The 22,951-nt window shown below is 42.3% G+C and overlaps 1 protein-coding gene across 1 annotated transcript; it reads left to right on the top strand.

The window, feature by feature from the left end:
- Positions 1-1,139: 1,139 nt before the first annotated feature.
- On the top strand, positions 1,140-2,340 carry LOC105006486 (noggin-2-like). Its single transcript, XM_010865068.3, has one exon. The coding sequence runs from the start codon at positions 1,442-1,444 to the stop codon at positions 2,060-2,062; it is 621 nt and encodes a 206-aa protein (XP_010863370.1). The 5' UTR covers positions 1,140-1,441; the 3' UTR covers positions 2,063-2,340.
- The last annotated feature ends 20,611 nt before the right edge of the window (positions 2,341-22,951 follow it).

The following is a 22,951-nucleotide window of genomic DNA, read 5'->3' as shown; positions in this document are numbered from 1 at the left end:
TGTGCCTGTGTGTGTCTGTGTGTGTCTGTGTGTGCCTGTGTGTGTCTGTGTGAGCCTGTGTGAGCCTGTGTGTGTCTGTGTGTGTCTGTGTGAGCCTGTGTGTGTCTGTGTGAGCCTGTGTGTGTCTGTGTGTGTCTGTGTGAGCCTGTGTGTATCTGTGTGTGTCTGTGTGTGCGCTCTTTCCATTCCTCAAAATAATAACTTTTTTATTGGACCTTGCAAAAGAACCAGCCTCACTAGTGAATCTATTTTGCACAAAAACATATTTGATATGTTGCATAAGAAAAAAGTATGTATTTACATCTCTCACACACACATTTTTTTTCTAACCTTGTGGGGACCAGAACCAAACCTAACCTCTAAACTGCAAACAGACGTTTATGTAGTGTGGACAGGCTAAAATACCTTGCAGTGACAAATTTGTCAAGTATTACTGTCTTTGTAGGGACTACACAACTACATAAATGCAGATATGTTTGCATTTGATGGATATAGATTTTCATTAAATATATGACTGATCAAAGTGTGATATTTAAATCTAGATTCTGTAATCTTAAGTATACTACAGAGGCTGTGTGAAAAGAAAAATATATATAGTTCCATGGCAATTATCAGGCTGGATATGTTCCAGTTTTCATGATTGTACACATTCAACTGTAAACCACCACGTCGGCCAATATTACACATTAGTCGCGCTCCACAACGCGCCGTACATAATCTGTATGTGTTTAGGACCATGTAGACAGGGCAGGAGGGTAGACATGCCCGCTGTCAATCATCGTAAAACTGACGGCGATGACACTTGAGGGGGATATTTAACAAGAGAGTGCGCTCTAGTATCTCCAGCCGCGCTCACTCTCCTGGGCGAAGGCGTCTATTCGCCAAATTGCCTGGCTTTGCAACATACTGAATGAAATAAAAAAATATAAGAATCACGAGACGACTTTCCCATGAATGGATTATTTTCAGAAACAGACGTGCATCGTAATATCGGGTGGCATCAACGCATTTGAAAGATTTTTGAGTTTCCTAACGTTTGTTTAAGAGTTACTTTGTGGCATTATTTATGCAAAAATCAGTGACAGGAGGTACATTTAAAAAAAGACAACAAAGATACATCTCCACTGAGCTTGTGTGTGGTGGAACTTTGGTTAAGATCCGTTATATCCGTTACATGAAATAGAATGCCAGTGTGATCTATGGTCAAAGGAAATGCTATGCATTGATTTATTAAGGTCAGTGGTGGTTTTCGTTCTATACTTCACTTTATAACTTTATAACTGAAAAACATGTCTTGAGGGTTTCTGCGCTGGAACAGGAAAATACTTTTTTTCACCTATGCATCCACTCTAAAATGTAAAAGTGGGATATTAATGCAGCACTTACTCCTTTGCTGTAAGTGAAAAATCATCTGCGTAAATAACCTCTGTAGGTATAGAACATGGGGATTTCTCCAGCGGCTCTGCTCTACGTCATAGCGACCATCCACCTAGGTGTCTCTCAGCATTTCTTGCGTCTGCGCCCTTCGCCTAGCGAGCATCTCCCAGTGACCGGTCTTAAAGAGGACCCTGACCCAAAATACGACCCGAGGAAACAAGACCTTGCCGAACAGACACTGAGGAGGAAACTCGGGAGCAACTTCGACCCTGTCTTCATGTCAATCAACAGCCCCCCTGTTGTGGAGAACCGGACTGTCTTTGACGAACAGCCCATGCTGAAGGGACCCATCCCCAACGAAGTGAAACAGCTGAGCGGGGTGACAGTGGCCAAGAAAGCCCGTCAGAAGTTTGAGCAATGGTTGTGGGCATACACACACTGCCCTGTTGACTATGTGTGGAAGGACTTGGGCGTGAGGTTTTGGCCACGTTATGTCAAGGAGGGGCTGTGCCTGAATGAGCGCTCTTGTTCGTTACCGGAGGGAATGTTTTGCAAGCCCGACAAGTCCGTTACCAAGACATTCCTCCGGTGGTACTGCCAGGGCTTCCTCAAACAGAAATACTGCACGTGGATACAGGTCCAATACCCCATCATATCCGAATGCAAGTGTTCCTGTGGAGAATAGACCTAATGGGCAAATTTTCTCGGAGTTGACGTTGAACTGTAAATAAATGCGCATCCTGCACAATCGGATTGTGTTAGAAAACACATATATTTACATATATTTTCATATTTAGGCCTAAACATTTCGCTTAGGTGTCAATTTCACTTGGAATCGGGAAAAGCAACATAAACGCATGAACGTCTTGACAGGTTGTGTTGACATAGTAGACAGGTTATCGCGTTTTTGTTTTCAATTAATCATGTTGTCATGGGATGTTGCGCGTATCGTGGTATAGGCTATTGTTGACGGTTTGTATTTATTTTATTTATTGCACAATTATTTATGTGTAAATATATGAAAATGTATATGAAAGATGTCTGTATAAGTGTTTCTGTAAAATAAAGGTAAATAAAATGAAGCAAGAAAAATGGTTTAGTTAACAGGTTAAAATTTGTTGATTGTTTTAAATATGTTTCTATGACTATATAGGCCTACTGTCATATAACACAAAGGGGTTAGGTTTGTTAAATAGACACTCTAGAAAGAAATAACTTACATACGTAAAGTGGAACACATGAAAAGAACACTTCTATGCAGATACTTGTGATAGGATATAGAGAGCGAGAATGAAAGAATGAATGTGAACCACAGCTTGTGATCGATGCCTTGTTTAAGTTAGTAGCTCTTTTCTCCATAACACACAGACTGGTCTTGGGGACTTCAACTACTACCACACTGCCTAAACATTTGTATGTCAGGATTGTATAAATCCCTGTCTAAGCATCACATCATTCCAGAAATATGTAAATAAAATGTACTTAAAACAATTCAAACTACTTGGTGGTAGTCAAGCCAAGCCTAGGTGCTCCTCTTTCCCCCGTCTGTCTGTCTGAATACAAAGCATTGGATGGGTCTCGGCTCTGTGGCCTGCATGCTGTTTTTATTAGCAGCTTTCCTGTAGAGAGGTGGCAAGGGCTTATTTGTAAATAATAATGTCTCAAGGTGGGCTTTTGGATTTGGAAGTTCCATGCATGCTGAATCCTGGCCCTTTCCATTGATGTAGGCTATTGGACACTTGGGACAGAAAGATAGAATATGAATTTAGTTCAGGCTTGAGCATTTCTCTTCAGGCCTTAATGGTTAGAATCAAACGGGGAAAAAACTTTTACATGCCTCCTTTTAGGCAAATGCTATTTTAGTTTTAGTTTAATGTCATGGTAAACACTAGGGGCTGGTTTCACAGACAGATTAAGCCTAGCCCTGCACTAAAAATCTAGTTCAGTGGGGACTAGCAGGGTCAGACTGGAACATAAATCCAGTCCTGGCACTTCAATCTTTGTGTAAAACCATAGAATTAGATTCGGATTAGAGGAATGAGTGTTAGGGGATAGGGAAAACAGGGAATCATTTTCTAGCCCCAACAAGGATAGAAAGAAATGTATGTGTTTAGTCAATAGGTGGTGGGTTTGTTTTGGATATACGCATGCAAGAAGTTCTTTCACTACAGTCTAATATCCAGTCCAATTTTGAGGCAGAAGGTAGCCTTTCAATTACAACTTCATACCAATATGTGAAAGGATACTACATCGACTCCAAGAGCCGACATATTCTGTCATTCTGCCCCTGTGGAAGCCAGAAAACACTGATTGCTCCCAGATTGATGCTGTTCCCATTTAAGATACCTAGTAAGAAATGGGTAGAGAAAATGTATTTTAAAACAAGATAAATTAGAGCAGGGTCTCCCAACTCTGAGCCTGAGGACCTGTAGTACTGATATTTTTTTTCACTCTCCCTGATAATTATTCTACCAGCTAGTTTATTTATTCTACCTGGTGATTGCATTCACTTGAAGTCTAAATCAGTCCATGATTAGAAGGGCAGAATTAAAACCAGCAGCAGTACTCTGGGTTCAAAGACATGGAAATGAGAATCACTGCTTAGATGGTTGTATTTTATATTTTAAAACATATTTTTGCATGTAATAATAATAGCCAGAAGGATTGCTTGGGTTTTATTTGATTTATATTGTATAAATGACAGGTTTGTCCCAACTTACTGAATCATCTAAAATAAATAACCACAAATAACATAGCAAGGAAAATATGTAATACAACAACCGGTAGTGAGAAAGCGGAGATGCAGGTGGATTTGTTCAAATTAATTTGTTTGTTGAAAATATAATGGAAAACTTTATGTATATGCCTTTGGTCTTCAGAGTATTTTGCTATTGGAATTTGAAATTGCATTTTGTATTTTTGCCCATCTCTACATGTTGTCTGTGAATGTAATATGATTCTTTGGGATTTTGTACCAAGATTTATTTAATGTCCTTGTGCACTACCATTGACCAAAGTTTTGGCCAAAAGTGGAATTGGATGTTATTTGGGAAATAACCTGGGTGTCTTCATGGGATATGCTGCAACTTGGCCATCTAGTGGTTAGTTACTAATATGCCACTGACACTGGGCCTGTGGATGCTTGTTGTTTTCTTGTTTTTGCCGGACCGCGTTAGTGGAGCCAGCCAAGAAGAGTGAATGTCTCTTACTGAGTGAGTGAGTGAGTGACTGACTGACTCTTGTTAAATAGCATAGTGGTTCAAGAAGACTTGTGAACTATAGGTCCCGAGTTCATATCTCCTCGCAGGCGAAGCCAAGTACGCCTTATGAATTATTCTGTATAGACGAAAACTTTGCTGGCTAAAACTGTTAGTATCTACATTAGGGTAAGCCTGAAATAAAACAGTTTATGGTTATATTACGACTGTTTCTGGCATGGAAAAGTTCATCTTCAGTCTCGCTAGAAATTGCTCAATTCTTATGATTATTCCTAGGAAGTTAGTAGATACTAGTAAGCATATTACTGGCTGTTAAAATGGCCAGTGGCAAACGCCATACATAGACGCTATATTTGGTGGAGGTAAACATAGTGAGAAACGTTAGTCAGTTTAACTGTATCAATGTCATTCACGAATGAATTAACTATTAAAACAGCCAGTGGCAAAACAGGATTTTTTCCTGAAAGAGACAAGAGGCTATACTGACACCTTGCAGATGTACAGCTCCGTGGTGTAATGGTTAAGAACACAGCCTTTTCATGTGGGCGACCCGGGTTCCAATCTTGAGATAGCAACCCTTTCTATTGCGGGCCGGCTGAACTAGGCTTGCCTGGTTTATTGTTTAGGTATGTTATTGTTTCAGGTGTTTGACACACTATACCAGGGGTGTCAAATCGGCTCCACGGGGGGGCAGAGTGTTTGCAGGTTTTTGTTTTTTCCTTTAAATTGGTTCCCAGTTCAGACCTATTCAACCAGGTGAGGGTAGAAACTAACCGATTAGTGACCTAATTAATCAATCAAGTACAAGGTGAAAGCGAAAACCTGCAGACATTCGGCCCTCCATAGAACCGATTTGACACCTCTGCACTATATGAATAATGCTTGTTGGACAGACAGTATTTAGGATTTGTTAGTCTGTGTTTTAACTATTCACTTTAAATTGTCAGAACTTGAAACTTTAGTTCTATCCAGGACTGTTTTTGTTTTGTTTGGTGGGTCTTTAAATTAAGATACACTACCATTCAAAAGTTTGGGGCCACTTAGAAATGTCCTTGTTTTTGAATGTGAAGCAAATTTATTGTCCAATAACATGTCAAATTGATCAATTAATGTTGTAAGTTTAAACTAGTTCTAGGTATTTTGCGCCTACTATTCAATGCAGCTGCCATTTGATGACCTGTGCGTTTGTTTCTCAAACTAGACACTAACATATTTGTTCTCTTGCTCAATTGTGCACCGAGGCCTCCCACTCCTTTTTCAATTCTGGTTAGAGACAGTTTGCACTGTTTTGTGAAGGGAGTACCACACATTGTTGTACGAGATCTGTGGCCAAATGTTAGGATAGTCCATGGTACCAGATACCTTTTCTTAGTACCTGCTCGGTTGACGTTCCAAGCTAGCAATACCAAAATCTGTTGTGAAAACACTGAATACTTCTGATTGGACAAGAGTGACTCAAAGTGTGCAGCAAAGCAAAACAAGCTGTTCTGCTGTTAGCCGTCCAGTGTCAAAGAATGGTTTTATGAGACAAGAACGACGCGTCTTTGCGGGTCTGTCCAAGGAGTCCTTGCATTGAAATGGGTGCCAGTGCATAGGACGAGACATGAAAGGTAAGCAATTGTTTTTTCCCAAAACTCCTCTTGGTTTGGACCTATGCACTGGCGTTAAAATCAACTTGTTATCCCTGTAAGAGACCTACAAAGACTAACTTATTAACTGGCAAACATTGCACTGGTCAAAGTAGTAATGTCAAGCCAAACAAAAGCAGCCTACTATGCTTTCTAACCATTTTTGCAGTCTGCAATGTTTTAAGACAAAAGTTACTGCTCACGCGTGCTTCCTCGCTACTACCGGTATAAACGCTGCCTTGTGTACATTAAGCCTCGATCAGACCTGCGGAAGTGAATTAATTTCAAATGGAATGCTGCGATTGGCTTGCAGCATTGTAGTGCAGAAGCAGTTGCAGAATGTTTGGTCTTGTGTATGCGTTGAATTTATCCAACATATACCTCAAACTCTATGCATGGAGGCAGGGCGGTAGTAGTAGCGAATGGTGAATTTTTGCACTTTCTTTTAAATCAAAAATGTTAACATTTATTCTTTTTATATAAATCAACTATAACATTAATAGTATATATCTCAGAAAATGTATTGTGCAAGCATATCAGTCTTGACAGCTTAGAGCTCTGGAAAAAATTAAGAGACCACTCACATGTCATGTCCTCCCTTCCCTGAGGTGCTCTGTCTTGGGTTGCTCCAGGTTGTCAGGGCAACGCATTAAGGGGCGTGGCATCACTCTTTTGAATAGAGCCGGTACCAGCTGTTCCCTATCCCCAATCACACACCTGTTCCCGCTTGACTCATCACCGGCTGTATATCTGAGGAGCCCTGACGAACCGTCCCTGCCGGATCGTTGATCCACATCCGTATGTCACGGCTCACAAACCCAATCCCTGAGATACTTGCGTGTCGATCCTGCTAATTCTGTTTCCCTGTGTTTGTAGGAATCTCCTGACAACCTTCACCAGCCCGTGTGCCAACCTCCTGCCTGTCCAAGACTACTCTGCCTACTCCCTGTCTGTACCTCTGCCGCCAGCCCGTGTACCGAACCTCTGCTTGCCCACGACTACTCTGCTTACTCCCTGTCTGTACCTCTGCCGCCAGCCCGTGTACCGAACCTCTGCTTGCCCACGACTACTCTGCTTACTCCCTGTCTGTACCTCTGCCGCCAGCCCGTGTACCGAACCTCTGCTTGCCCGCGACTACCCTCATATTAAATTGATTCTCACCGCACTCATCCAGTCTGCGTTTGGGTTCCTTTCAGATCTGACATCACAAATGTTTCTTAAATCAGCATCTCTATATATATGTCAGCCATTCCATTCCAGTGTCTGTTAAATTCCAACAGAGGCACACCTCATTTACTTAATAAGGTACTGATTAGGTGATTACCTGAACCAAATCTAATTAATGAGGAAAAGTCATCACTATCCTCTTGCAATAGGACCAGCTGCTAAACAGTGCAAGTAGTACCTCAAAGGTAATTTGAATAAAAAAAGAACAATTCAGCATGACAAGAGTTGAAAAGAAAAGCTTTGAGTGAGGAAAAGAGGGGTTAAATTCGGTCTTTACTGGCAGAGGGATACAGTGAGTGTCAGGTTGCTTCCATCCTGAAAATTTCAAAGATGGCGGTTCATAAGAACAAGGTCAAGCAACCGACATTGGGGACAACAAAGCTACAAACTGGCAGTGGGCAAAAACGACTGTCCACTGATCAAGATGGCCGTCAACTCATTCAAATGTCACTCAACAACTGTAGGATGACATCAAGTGACCTACAAAAAGAACTGTAGAGGAACTGAGTAAGGTCTTCATCACTGACAAGTCAAATTTTTAGCTTTGCCCAACACCTGGTCAACAATTGGTTAGACGGAAACCTGGAGAGGTCTACAAACCACAGTGTCTCGCACCCACTGTGAAATTTGGTGGAGGATCGGTGATGATCTGGGGATGCTTCAGCAAGGCTGGAATCGGGCAGATTTGTCTTTGTGAAGGACGCATGAATCAAGCCAAGTACAAGGTTATCCTGGAAGAACACCTGCTTCCTTCTGCTCTGACAATGTTCCCCAACTCTGACAATCTCCAGACCTGAACCCCAATGAAAACCTCTGGAATTTGATCAAGAGGAGGATGGATGGTCACAAGCCATCAAACAAAGCCGAGCTACTTGAATGTTTGTGAAAGGAGTGGCATAAAGTCACTCAACAGCAATGTGACAGACTGGTGGAGAGCATGCCAAGACGCATGAAAGCTGTGATAAAAAATGTGGGTTATTCCACCGAATATTGATTTCTGAACTCTTCCTAAGTTAAACATTAGTATTTTGTTGTTGAAAAATTGAATATGAATTTGTTTTCTTTGCATTATTTGAGGTCTGAAAACAATGCATATTTTTTTGGTTATTTTGACCAGTTTATTTTTTCTTTCTTAATTCTTTTAACAAATGAATACTCTAAATGACTATTTTTATAAGGGAATTTGGGTGTAATGTTGTCAGTAGTTTATAGAATTAAAAATAAATTTAATTTTACTCACACATACCTATGAATAGTAAAACCAAAGAAACTGATGATTTTGTGGTCTCTTAATTTTTTCCAGAGCTCTATAATATAATCTCCCTCTAAAATGTATAGGTTGACAGCCTATTATATCAAGGCCCTCTAAAATTTGATCACCTACCAATTTTTTGGGGGTAATATTCATAGGCTCATTCAACCATGTAATGATCCAGGCTCCATCATGTTCAGGTTCCCAATTTTACAGTTACAAGGGTACATAAAGTGGTATTTGATACACTGCCGATTTTGCAGGTTTTCGTACTTACAAAGCATGTAGAGGTCTGTAATTTTTATCATAGGTACACTTCAACTGTGAGAGATGGAATCTAAAACAAAAATCCAGAAAATCACATTGTATGATTAATTTGCATTTTATTGCATGACATAAGTATTTGATCACCTACCAACCAGTAAGAATTCCGACTCTCACAGACCTGTTAGTTTCTCTTTATGAAGCCCTCCTGTTCTCCACTCATTACCTGGATTAACAGCACCTGTTTGAACTTGTTACCTGTATAAAAGACACCTGTTCACACACTCAATCAAACAGACTCCAACCTCTCCACAATGGCCAAGTCCAGAGAGCTGTGTGAGAACATCAGGGATAAAATTGTAGACCTGCACAAGGCTGGGATGGGCTACAGGACAATAGGCAAGCAGCTTGGTGAGAAGGCAACAACTATTGGTGCAATTATTAGAAAATGGAAGAAGTTCAAGATGACGGTCAATCTCCCTTGGTTTGGGGCAAGATCTCAACTCGTGGGGCATCAATGATCATGAGGAAGGTGAGGGATCAGCCCAGAACTTCACGGCAGGACCTGGTGCAGGACCTGGTCAATGACCTGAAGAGAGCTGGGACCACAGTCTCAATGAAAACCATTAGTAACACACTACGCCGCCATGGATCAAAATCCTACAACGCACACAAGGTCCCTCTGCTCAAGTCAGCTCATGTCCAGGCCCATCTGAAGTTTGCCAATAACCCCCTGGATGATCCAGAGGAGTAATGGGAGAAAGTAATGTGGAGTGATGAGACAAAAATAGAGCTTTTTGGTCTAAACTCCACTTGCCGTGTTTAGAGGAAGAAGGATGAGTACAACCCCAAGAACACCATCCCAACCGTGAAGCATGGAGGTGGAAATATCATTCTTTGGGGATGCTTTTCTGCAAAGGGGACAGGATGACTGCATGTATCGTGAGATCTAGGCCAACAACCTCCTTCCCTCAGTAAGAGCATTGAAGAAGGGTCGTGGCTGGGTCTTCCAGCATGACAACAACCCGAAACACACAGCCAGGGCAACTAAGGAGTGGCTCCGTAAGAAGCATCTCAAGGTCCTGGAGTGGCCTAGCCAGTCTTCAGACCTGAACCCAATAGAAAATCTTTGAAAGGAACTGAAAGTCCGTATTGCCCAGCAACAACCCCGAAACCTGACGGATCTGGAAAAGGTCTATATGGAGGAGTGGGCCAAAATCCCTGCTGCAGTGTGTACAAACCTGGTAAAGAACTACAGGAAACGTATGATCTCTGTAATTGCAAACAAAGGTTTCTGTACTAAATATAAAGTTCAGCTTTTCTGATGTATCAAATACTTGCAATAAAATGCAAATTAATTACTTAAAAATCATACAATGTTATTTTCTGGATATTTTTTTTTGATTCCGTCACTCACAGTTGAGGAGTACCTATGATAAAAATGATTTCTAAATGCTTTGTAAGTGGGAAAACCTGCAAAATTGGCAGTGTATCAAATACTTATTCTCCCCAAATACGTATTCAATTGTGCTGATGGCAGTTGTAGATGCAAACTACTTTTTCAAAGTTGTTGATGTTGGTGCTCACGGCAAGGGAAGCGATGGAGGTACTCTTCGGGACTCAGCCTTTTGACAGGGTCTGCAAGATGGCACCCTGGGAATTTCAGCACCTGCAGTAATACCTAGGGCCGAAGTCCTGGGACCCATTCCCTATGTCTTTGTAGGGGAAAAGGCCTTTCCTTTGAGACCCAACTTGATGAGGCCTTACGCTGGACGTCAGCTGCCATTGCCAAGACCTGAAAGAAATTTCAATAAACAACTGTCCAGGGCAAGGATGATTGTTGAATGCACTTCCCAGATTATGGCAGCCCAGTGGAGAATTTATCATAGACTCCTTGGTCTCAGCCCCCCCAATGTTGATGTCTGTATAAAGCCCACATGTGTTCCTCACAGCTTCCTGCGGAGGGCATTCCAGGAACCAGTGCGGATTGAGGTGGGGATGGCAAACACTCCCTTGAATTACATTTTTTGATGAGGATACCTATTAGCTGTCTTTAAACCATCAGCTAATGCTGGTTTCCACACAACAAAAACGACAAGATCCAGAAAACACAGTATAGTTTGACAAGGCAAAGAGACAAGAAACATCAGTTGTTTAGCAAGAGTAAACTGGACAGTCTTTTGGAAGTGTTCACCTGGCCATACAACATAATAGTATGAAACCAAAGCCTACAGAATCTGGGCATAGCTGATTACACAGTACATAAAGAAAGTTTTGTTTTGTCAGTGTTGGAATGTAATGTTTTGAATATTTGATCAGGTGATTAAATGTTTAATTGTGTAACTGGCATATCATTTAATTTTGTATTTTTAGGTTACACCATTAACTTTAAGATTTTGGGCTACATTAATTGATTTTCAATAATGTATGTTTTGCTCTTTTGGACCTGTTCTACTTGTAATTTATGCTATTGAATCAACTTTTATGATAAGGGTTAAATTAGACATCAGATAATCAATTCCATGACATGTAACACTTATATTTCTCCCAACAATGTTAAGTCCATAACCACATCATTACTCTAGAATTAAAAATGTGCTTGTTCCAGGCACCCACAGATTTTTTTCTTTTTCTTTCTGTAAACAGATTTTGACGTGACCTCTACATGATGCAAATTGAAACTTGCCACCTTTCTGCAACGGGCTATAGAAAATTAAACACTTCCAGTTACCAGTTTCAACTTTATGTTAAATTGAACAGTGCAAGTCAAAGGAAGGAGAAATCATTAAAATGATATGTATGAAAACTGGTCAGATCTACACAGCAAAACCCACAGGTCTCAGCAAAGGACCTTCAAAACAGTTTAACTGACACTGAAGTAGTTGCTCACAGGTCCACTGCACAATGTACCTTACACAGCATATTCACATTTGTGTAATATGTTGAATCTATGGAAAATGCATTTATGGTAATCCTGTATAAACTTGTACAAAAGGAAGGCCTGTTTCACTGTAGAGCTCAGATCAACTATATTGTAACTGCAGTAAGCAGCATTCTTAACCATCAACCTCCTAATGATGGCCCTCTACTGTATCACATATAACCAAGCAATGGCTACTCAAAGAAAAACTGACCATGGCAGGCTTTGTGAGTGTGACTGTGCATGTGTATGTATGCATGTGTCTGTATTATAACTGCCCTCTGCAGCTTTCTAAACCACCAGTGTCTCATTCTTGACTGTAACCAAAGCATTTAACACTATTTTTAGAGACACTTAAGTCTTCAAATTAATATATTTCAGTTGTATGTTATCAAACAATTTTAATCCTGAAACAAAATACAACTGAACGGTATTGGACCTGGTGTTATATCTTGACAAAACATATTGAATGAAATCACATGGACTCTGAGATAAAGTTGTAACGTTAGTTAACTCTTCCTCCATTACACTCCACATAATGACGTCATACCCACACCTAGCGTTGAACCGTGTGTCAAACCATTATGTCCCCAAACTGACCAATGGCGAACATCAGTGGGCGTAACTTAATTTTCAGGAACCCCTATATGAAGTAACGACCCCGACCTGTGCTGGAATCTTGAATATAAAACTGATTTTAGCTCGGTTACAAAATACATATTGTAAAGAGAGCATTTTTGTCGGTGAAATACATTTGGAAATAAGATTTAAATATGTTTATACATTTTGACATACAAAGTTGAAATACATTTTGATACCAGAAATGTATTTTGAATAAAGTTAAATGAATTCGACATATATTCATCATATATTCTACATACATTTTGCATTGCAAAAATATATTTGTTTTCCATATGTTTTTGTATCATTTCAGGTTATTCACATAACTTGAACTACTTACATTTCTAAAATTCTTGGAAATTTTGTGTAAAAACACTGTAAAATGTCCCACTAAAGATTGTGATTTTCAAGGACAAAATTTGTCACAGGCCTTGTGAAATTTTACTGACACAACTTGTGCCTGCGTATTTTACATTGTAATTTTACGAGTGTAATTAATGACTTGCATGATTCAAAATATTAAGTTAGATACAAGTGTGCAAAACCTTTTTATAACTACAAAATTAATTACACATTTGCAAATGTTTTACTAGTTTCCAACTCTTTTTTCCAAGTTTGCCAAACTTTTTTGCAATAGTAAAATTAATTATTTGGAAATATTTTTTAAATAAACACTGGTTGTTCTGTCCAATATCTATCAGTATTGCACAAGGTCAATGTTTTACTCTGTAAAGGAAGGTTTCTTGTGGTGTGTAACAACTCTATGATAATAAATACTATCATACCCGTCCAAAAGGTACTCCATAATTGAGTTTGCTAGAATCCAGTCTACTACAAGGAGTCATAGAGTGTGACAAGTGTGACAAGGGTATGGAGCACATGGTCAACCCTAATCAGTAGTTAAGGGTGAGCCACAACGGGTACAATATTCCCCATTTAGTGTACTACCTTTGAGCACTACAGATCCTAACATGAAGTAGTGTATTTGGAACACACCCAGGCAAAACTTCCCAGTAGTAAGGAATGAGGAAGTGATACACTGTCACACTAGGGTAGGTCACAAGATATGTGTGTGTGGGTGGGGGGGTTCTTGTTTCCACACATTTTCAGGATCAAAACTCACCACAATTTCCTGACATTACATAAAAACATGAAACATGGTGGAATGTCAGTACTTTTGCAACATCATCCATCATCTTTCGCTTATCCGGGGCCGGGTCGCGGGGGCAGCAGTCTAAGCAGAGATACCCAGACCTCCCTCTCCCCAGACACTTCCTCCAGCTCTTCCGGGTGACACCGAGGCGTTCCCAGGCCAGCCGGGAGACATAGTCCCTCCAGCGTGTCCTAGGTCTTCCCCGGGGTCTCCTCCCGGTGGGACGGGACCGGAACACCTTTCCAGGAAGGCGTTCCGGAGGCATCCGAAACAGATGCCCAAGCCACCTCAGCTGACCCCTCTCGATGTGGAGGAGCAGCGGCTCTACTCTGAGCTCCTCCCAGGTGACTGAGCTTCTCACCCTATCTCTAAGGGATTGCCTAGCCACCCTGCGGAGAAAGCTCATTTCAGCCGCCTGTATCCGGGATCTTGTCCTTTCGGTCTTGACCCGAAGCCAGGCTTAATTTAGAGTTAGGAATATATTTAGGTTGAGGTTTGTTAAAAAATATATATATTTAAAAAAAATATTCTGAAGAGTCATAAAATTATGGTGGTAATCAAAACTGACTGAAAGGAAGTGAGGCTTATTTTCGGCAGGAAATAAGTACTGTATATGGTAAAAGTTATAATAGTTTTAAGTTTAGAATTATTGTCAGGATTGTTGGTCAAGTATAGAGTTAAAAAAAATAACAAAGAATATCTACAATTTGTCTAAATTCATATAAATGTTATGTGATGTTTAGTTGCAGGTTTAAATGTTTACCTTTACTAACATTTCCTCCATAAGTGGTTCATCGGCTTACTGCACAAGCCAATGATGACATAAAAATATATATGTTATATTCCACAATCGATTGAGGTTTCTCAATCGTGTGTTTTTGCTGTGACATACCATTTCGTTATTTCACGAAGTTCTATGCTAACACATAAGTGGGGTGAGCACCATATAACCAGAAGGCACTATTCTATCTTGACTGATTGAGAGTGATGTATGCATAGAGACGCAGTCAAACAACTACTTCAAACAATTAATGAACATGACAAATTGTAGATAATCATTATTAATCCCTTTTAAGGGTGGGTTTTATGACTAAGGAGCATTTTTATTTTAAATTGGAGTTAGGTTTGCGGGTCCGACAACCACGATACAATGTAAAATGGGTGTGTTTGAATTTGTCTAGGATAATTAACCAATGCATTAATTAATTAAAAAACAAAATAAAAGCAACAATTTCCTTGATTCTGAGAATGAGTGGACATTGAGAGATATATACAAACAACTTCCCCTCATACCCTAGGCAGCTAAGAGTCATGGACAATAGTAGATCCATCCATCTTCTTCCGCTTATCCGGGGCCGGGTCGCGGGGGCAGCAGTCTAAGCAGGGATGCCCAGACTTCCCTCTCAATACAATAGTAGATGACTTTGAATATGACAAACTGGAACAGGGAGGTAGGATGGGGAATCTATGGTTAAATCACGTTCAGACATTTACTAAGCCTACTGGTCATCCACATTCCCAATTATAATTAAGCAATATAGCATGAGAGGGTATATATGGCCCAAATTAATTCTACATCCATCCATCCATCATCTTCCGCTTATCCGGGGCCGGGTCGCGGGGGCAGCAGTCTAAGCAGGGATGCCCAGACTTCCCTCTCCCCAGACACTTCCTCCAGCTCTTCCGGGGGGACACCGAGGCGTTCCCAGGCCAGCCGGGAGCCATAGTCCCTCCAGGGTTTCCTAGGTCTTCCCCGGGGTCTCCTCCCGGTGGGACGGGACCGGAACACCTTCCCAGGAAGGCATTCCGGAGGCGTCCGAAACAGATGCCCAAGCCACCTCAGCTGACCCCTCTCGATGTGGAGGAGCAGCGGCTCTACTCTGAGCTCCTCCCGGGTGACTGAGCTTCTCACCCTATCTCTAAGGGATCGCCCAGCCAGCCTGCGGAGAAAGCTCATTTCAGCCGCCTGTATCCGGGATCTTGTCCTTTCGGACATGACCCAAAGCTCATGACCATAGGTGAGAGTAGGAACGTAGATTGAACGGTAAATCGAGAGCTTCGCCTTGTGGCTCAGCTCTTTCTTCACCACGACAGACCGATACATCGACCGCATTACTGCAGAAGCTGCACCGATTCGTCTGTCAATCTCCCGTTCCATCCTTCCCTCACTCGTGAACAGGACCCCTAGATACTTAAACTCCTCCACTTGAGGCAGGCACTCTCCACCAACCTGAAGTGGGCAAGCCACCCTTTTCCGACAGAGGACCATGGCCTCGGATTTGGAGGTACTGATTTTCATCCCCACCGCTTCACACTCGGCTGCAAACCGTCCAAGTGCATGCTGAAGGTCCTGGCTTGAAGGGGCCAACACGACAACATCATCCGCAAAGAGCAGAGACGAAATCATGTGGTCCCCAAACCTGACACCCTCCGGCCCTGGCTGCGCCTAGAAATTATGTCCATAAAAATTACGAACAGATCTGGTGACAAAGGGCAGCCCTGCCGGAGTCCAACATGCACAGGGAACAAGTCTGACTTACTGCCGGCAATGCGGACCAAGCTCCTGCTTCGGTCGTACGGGGACCTGACAGCCCTTAGCAAAGGACCCAGGACCCCATATTCCCGAAGCACCCTCCACAGGATGCCGCGAGGGACACAGTCAAATATAGTTGGAACACACCCTCCGGTCCCCCTTCTTAAAAAGAGATTCATTCTACAGTTAAGAGACATTAAACATGAAGCATAATGGGGCAAAATAGATGTTTTTATTTTTTTATTGGTATTATCAATCAGTTAGATATAAATTGAATTTCAACCCTGTTTCTGAAAAAGTTGGGATGCTGTGTAAAATGTAAATAAAAACAGAATGCAATGATGTGCAATTAATTTAAACCCTATATTCAATAGAAAATTGTACAAAGACAATATACCAATGTTGAAACTTTTTCTTGAAAAATATATGCCCACCTTGAATTTAATGCCACCAACACATATCCAAAAATCTGTGACAGAGGCACCAAAAGACTGGAAGAGTTATGTAATGCTAAAAAACTAAACATTGAGGAATAACACAACTAATTAGTTAAATTGGCAACTGGTAAGTAACATGATTGGGTATTAAAAGATAATTCCAGAGAGGATGGGTCTGTCAGAAGTGAGGATCGGGACGGGTTCACCGTTCTGTGAAAGATTGCGTGGGCAAATAGTGCAACAATTTAAGAATAAAGTTTTTCAACATAAAACTGCCAAGAGTTTGGGGATCTCATCATCTAAAAATCCTCTCTGGGAGCCATCACCATATCGTGGTGGAGAGGTTTGTGTGTACCTATGAACCTGAGGGCTGTGTTGTCCGGGCCTTAGTGCTCCTGGTAGGGTTTCCCATGGCAAAGTGGTCTCAGGGGAGGAGCCAGACTAAGAATGGTTAAAAAAAAGAAATATGCACAAACGAGGAAGAGGAGGAGTTACCCTGCCGGGAGGAAGCCCGGGGCCCCCGTCTGGAGCCAGGCCCAGAGGGAGGGCTCGCCGGCGAGCGCCTGGTGGCCGGATTTGCCACGGACCCTGGTCGGGCATAGCCCGAAAAAGCGATGTGGCACCCCCCTCTCCATCCAATGGGCCCACCACTCATGGGAGGAACCGCTGGGGTCAGGTGCGCTGCCATATGGGTGGCAGTGAAGGCCAGGGGCCTCGACGGACCAGACTCGGGCGTCATGGGCTGGCTCTGTGGGGGAAGGAGCCGGAACTTGTGAGGGAGGTGGAGCGCTATCAGTTAGATCTGGTGGGGCTTACATCCACACACAGTCTCGGTTCTGGAACCGTACTCCTGGAAAGGGAATGGACTTTATTCTACTCTGGAGTTGCCCAGGGAGTGAGGCGCCGGGCGGGGGTTGGGATACTCACAAGCCACCGGCTGAGTGCCGCTATGTTGGAGTTTACCCCAGTGGATGAGAGGGTCGCCTCCCTGTGCCTACGTGTTGTGGGGGGGGGTCTCTGAATGTTGTTTGTGCATATGCCCAGAACAGCAGTTCGGAGTACTTGGCCTTCTTGGAGACCCTGAATGGAGTCCTGTATGGGGCTCCAGTAGGGGACTCCATCATTCTGCAGGGAGACTTCAACGCACACGTGGACAATGATGGAGACACCTGGAGAGGTGTGATAGGGTGGAACGGCCTCCCTGATCTGAACTCAAGTGGTCGTTTATTGTTAGAGTTCTGTGCTAGTCATGGATTATCTATAACGAACACCATGTTCGAACATAAGGATGCTCATAAGTGTACGTGGTACCAGAGGACCCTAGGCCGAAGGTCGATGATTGATTTTGGGATCGTGTCATCGGATCTGAGACTGCATGTTTTGGACACTCAGGTAAAGAGAGGGGCGGAGCTGTCAACCGATCACCATCTGGTGGTGAGTTGGGTCAGGGGGTAGGGGAAGACTCTGGATAGACCGGGAAAACCCAAACGGGTAGTGCGGGTGAACTGGGAACGTCTAGAGGAGGCCCCCGTCCTAAAGATCTTCAACTCACACCTCCGGCGGAGCTTTTCTGGCATCCATGTGAAGGTTGGGGGCATTGAACCTGAGTTGGGGCAGGGAGCTGTGGTCTAAAGGTCTTAGGTGCATCAAGGGGCAGTAACCCTCGAACACCCTGGTGGACACCGGTGGTCAGGGAAGCAGTCCGACTGAAGAAGGAGGCCTTCTGGGATATGTTATACAGCGGGTGTGGGAGGAGTTTGGGGAAGCCATGGAGAAGGACTTTCAGTCAGCACCAAGCTGTTTCTGGAAAACCGTCCGCCACCTCAGGAGGGGAAAACGGGGAACTATCCAAGCTGTGTACAGTAAGGATTGGATACTGTTGACCTCAACTGAGGAGGTAATTGGGCGATGGAAGGAACACTTCGAGGAACTCAAAGAAATCGGAGCAGCGGGGGCAGTATTGCATTAGTTTTACCGCACCGTTGTGGCAAAAAGAGAGCTGAAGCTCTTGATATACCGGTCAATTTTCATTCCTACCCTCACCTATGGTCATGAAGGCTGGGTCGTGAAAGAACAAGATCGCGAGTACAAGCAGCTGAAATGGGTTTTCTCAGAAGGGTGGATAGGGTGAGAAGCTCAGCCATCCGTGAGGAACTCGAAGTAGAGCCGCTGCTCCTTTGCGTCGAAAGGAGCCAGTTGAGGTGGTTCGGGCATCTGGTAAGGATGCCCCCAGGATCCCTCCCTAGGGAGGTGTTCCAGACACGTCCAGCTGGGAGGAGACCTCGGGGTAGGCCCAGGACTAGGTGGAGAGATTATATTTCAACACTGGCCTGGGAATGCCTTGGGATCCCCCAGTCAGAGCTGGCAAATGTGGCTCGGGAAAGGGAAGTCCCCTGCTGGAGCTGCTGCCCCCGCGACCTGATACCGGATAAGCAGATGAAGATGAGAGAGTGAGAGATATCCGGGAAATTATTTTTTGGAATCATGGACGCTGTGTCCTCCAGAAAAAGGAGGAGAGGGACCATCCAGCTCCTTATCAGCGCACTGTTCAAAAGCCAGCATCCGTGATGGTATGGTGGTGCATTAGTGCACATGGCATGGAAGACTGGCACATCTTTGAAGGCACCATTATTGCTAAACAATATATACAGGTTTTGGAGCAAAATAAGGCCTGACTTTTTAGCTAGACTATGCCAAATCACATTCTGCACTTATTACAAAAGCATGGCTTAGTAGTAAAAGGGTTGCTAAACTGGCCTGCCTGCAGTCCAGACCTGTCACCCACTGAAAACATTTGGTGCATCATGAAATGAAACATATGACAAAGGAGACACGAACTGGAAATACATTTCATTTTCAAAACTACAGCAATTGGTCTACTCAGTTCCTAAACAGAGTATTGTAAAAAAAAGAGGTGTTGCAACATAGTGGGAAACATGCCTCTGTCTCCATTGTTTTGAAATGTGTTGCTGGCATCAAATTCAAAATGGGGATGTATTTTTCCAAAAATCATTAACTTTCTCTGTTTCAACATTTGATATGTTGTCTTTGTACTATTTTCAATTAAATATAGGGATAAATGATTTGCACATCATTGCATTCTGTTTTAATTAGCATTTTACGCAGCATCCCAACTTATAAGTAACTAACAAGAAGTTATGCAAACTCATACCCGTGGTATTTTGTCTCTTACAATCTGGGTGGTTTAAGTCCAGAATGCTGATTGGCTGATAGCCGTGGTATATGTCAGCACCGTTGATCACTCTGTGCTCATTCAGAAATTGTCATCAATATGCCTAGTTGCTGGTTTCAAAACAACTTCAATGACAGATCTCAGTGTGCCCTCACAGATGGGGTTAAATCTGATATTTTATTTTCCCTTTACATTAATGTTATTGGTCAGTCAATATTGAAGATTGAAACCTTCCTCTCTATGCAGACTGTGATAACCTATTCTGTATTGTGATCCTAGCAACGCCTCTGCTAGCGAGTCTGCCAAAGCTATTTAATTTCATGGCATAAGAAGATATTTTTTTCTTTCATGGCAAAACAACATACTTTTTTATTTCATTCGTGAATGACATTTATACAATAACTATCAATAAAGGCGAGGATAACTAACTTTTTATCAGGTGAAAAGACAAAAGAATCATGGAATCTACCAGAAATAATTAATAAATGTCATTGCTCTCAATAGATTCAAACTTAGGTCTCCCACACATGGATGTAGCACAAAATTCTGGGCCCTGTACATAGGCGGTCTCTGAGGGCCCCTCCCCACTTTATTCAAGATTCAAACATTTTTGAGGGCCCCTCTACACATTAGGGCCCTATATACTTAGTACCCCTTTTCCCCCCAGTCCAACGCCCCTGCTCCCACATGAGAGGCACTGTCTTCAACCACTATGCCACAGGATTACATGTTTTAGCAGTCACTAGACTCCATTGAGGATGGTGTTAAACTGACTAACGTTTCTTATTAAGTTTACCTCCACCATAGCGTCTATGAACTGAATTGCTTTTGCCACTGGTCGTTTTAACAGCTTATTAGACAGTAATATGCTTACTAGTATCTACTAACTTCCTTGGAATAATCATAAGAATTGAGCAATTTTTAACGAGACTGAATATGACATTTTCCATGCCAGAAACAGTCGCAATATAACCGTATAGTCTCAGTTAAGGCTTACTATAACGTAACTACTGTATGTTAAGCCAGCAAATGTGTTTGTCTATCCTGACCCAAAACGCATGCACAGATGCGTACTTCGAAAATCCACCAGAAACAGCACTATAACCATAAACTGTTTTATTTCAGGCTTACTATAATGTAGATACTAACAGTTTTAGCCAGCGAAGTTTTCGTCTATATGGAATAATTCATAATTCGTACATCGCTTCGCCTGTACTCAAGACCTATAGTTCACAAGTCTGCTTCTCTAACCACTACGCTATTTAACAAGATTCAGTCATTCAGTCACTCACTCACTAGGAGACATTCGCTCTTCTTAGCCTCTTATTTTCTAAATCTAAAATGGAGCCTGTTCATTTGTGCTGTGTTACTTTCGATTGTAATCATATTGAACACATGCCTGCATAGACTTACCAGGGCATACATTGAGGGAAAAAATTATTTGATCCTCTGCTGATTTTGTATGTTTGCCCACTGACAAAGAAATTATCAGTCTATAATTTTAATGGTAGGTTTATTTGAATAGTGAGAGACAGAACAACTACAAAAAAATCCAGAACAATGCATGTCAAAAATTTTACAAATTGATTTGCATTTTCATGAGTGAAATAAGTATTCAAACCCTCTGCAAAACATTACTTAATACTTGGTGGCAAAACCCTTGTTGGCAATCACAGAGGTCAGACGTTTCTTGTTGTTGACTAGCAGGTTTGCACACATCTCAGGAGGGATTTTGTCCCACTCCTCTTTGCCACCAAGTCATTAAGATTTTGAGGCTGACGTTTGGCCACTCTAACCTTCAGCTCCCTCCACAGATTTTCTATGGGATTAAGGTCTGGAGACTGGCTAGGCAACTCCAGGACCTTAATGTGCTTCTTCTTGAGCCACTCTTTTGTTGCCTTGGCCGTGTGTTTTGGGTCATTGTCATGCTGGAATACCCATCCACGACCCATTTTAAATGCCCTGGCTGAGGGAAGGAGGTTCTCACCCAAGATTTGATGGTATATGGCTCGTCCATCATCCCTTTGATGCAGTGAATTTTTCCTGTCCCCTTAGCAGAAAAACACCCCCAATGCATAATGTTTACACCTCCATGATTGATGGTGGGGATGATGTTCTTGGGGTCATAGGCAGCATTCCCCCTGCTCCAAACACGGCAAGTTGAGTTGATGCCAAAGAGCTTGATTTTGGTCTCATCTGACCACAACACTTTCACCCAGTTCTCCTCTGAATCATTCAGATGTTCATTGGCAAACTTCAGATGGGCCTTGCAGGCGCTGCAGGATTTCAGTTCTTCGCGGCGTACTGTGTTACCAATTGTTTTCTTGGTGACTATGGTCCCAGCTGCCTTGAGATCATTGACAAGATCCTCCTGTGTAGATCTGGGCTGATTCCTCACCGTCCTCATGATCATTGCAACTCCACAAGGTGAGATCTTGCATGGAGCCCCAGACTGAGGGAGATTGACCATTCTTTTGTGTTTCTTCCATTTGCGAATATTCGCACCAACTGTTGTCACCTTCTCACCAAGCTGCTTGGCGATGGTCTTGTAGCCCATTCCAGCCTTGTGTAGGTCTACAATCTTGTCCCTGAAATCTTTGGACAGCTCTTTGGCCTTGGCCATGGTGAAGAGTTTGGAATCTGATTGATTGATTGTTTCTGTGGACAGGTGTCTTTTATACAGGTAACAAGCTAAGATTAGGAGCACTCCCTTTAAGAGTGTGCTCCTAATCTCAGCTCTTTACCTGTTTCAAAGACACCTGGGAGCCAGAAATATTTCTGATTGAGAGGGGATCAAATACTTATTTCAGTCATTAAAATGCAAATCTATTTATACCATTTTTGTTATTCTGTCTCACTGTTTCAAATACCATTAAAATTATTTCCTGATAATTTTTTTGTCAGTGGACAAACGTACAAAGACAGCAGGGGATCAAATAATTTTTTTCTTCACTCAAAATATGAAATTCTTCCAAAACATAGATGAAAGATGAAAATAAGCTTTCAGTATAGAAATAGGTTATTATATACATTATCTAGCAGACAGCAAATTGTTCAGTTGACATTCATTCAGGTTGTGTAGAATATGGAGGTAATATATTCAGTGTCTCACAAAAGTGAGTACACCC

Source organism: Esox lucius, chromosome 11, assembly GCF_011004845.1.
Source record: "Esox lucius isolate fEsoLuc1 chromosome 11, fEsoLuc1.pri, whole genome shotgun sequence".
Classification (NCBI taxonomy): domain Eukaryota; kingdom Metazoa; phylum Chordata; class Actinopteri; order Esociformes; family Esocidae; genus Esox; species Esox lucius.
Note: the sequence above shows the minus strand (reverse complement) of the source record. Positions and strands in the feature narration are given on the sequence as shown.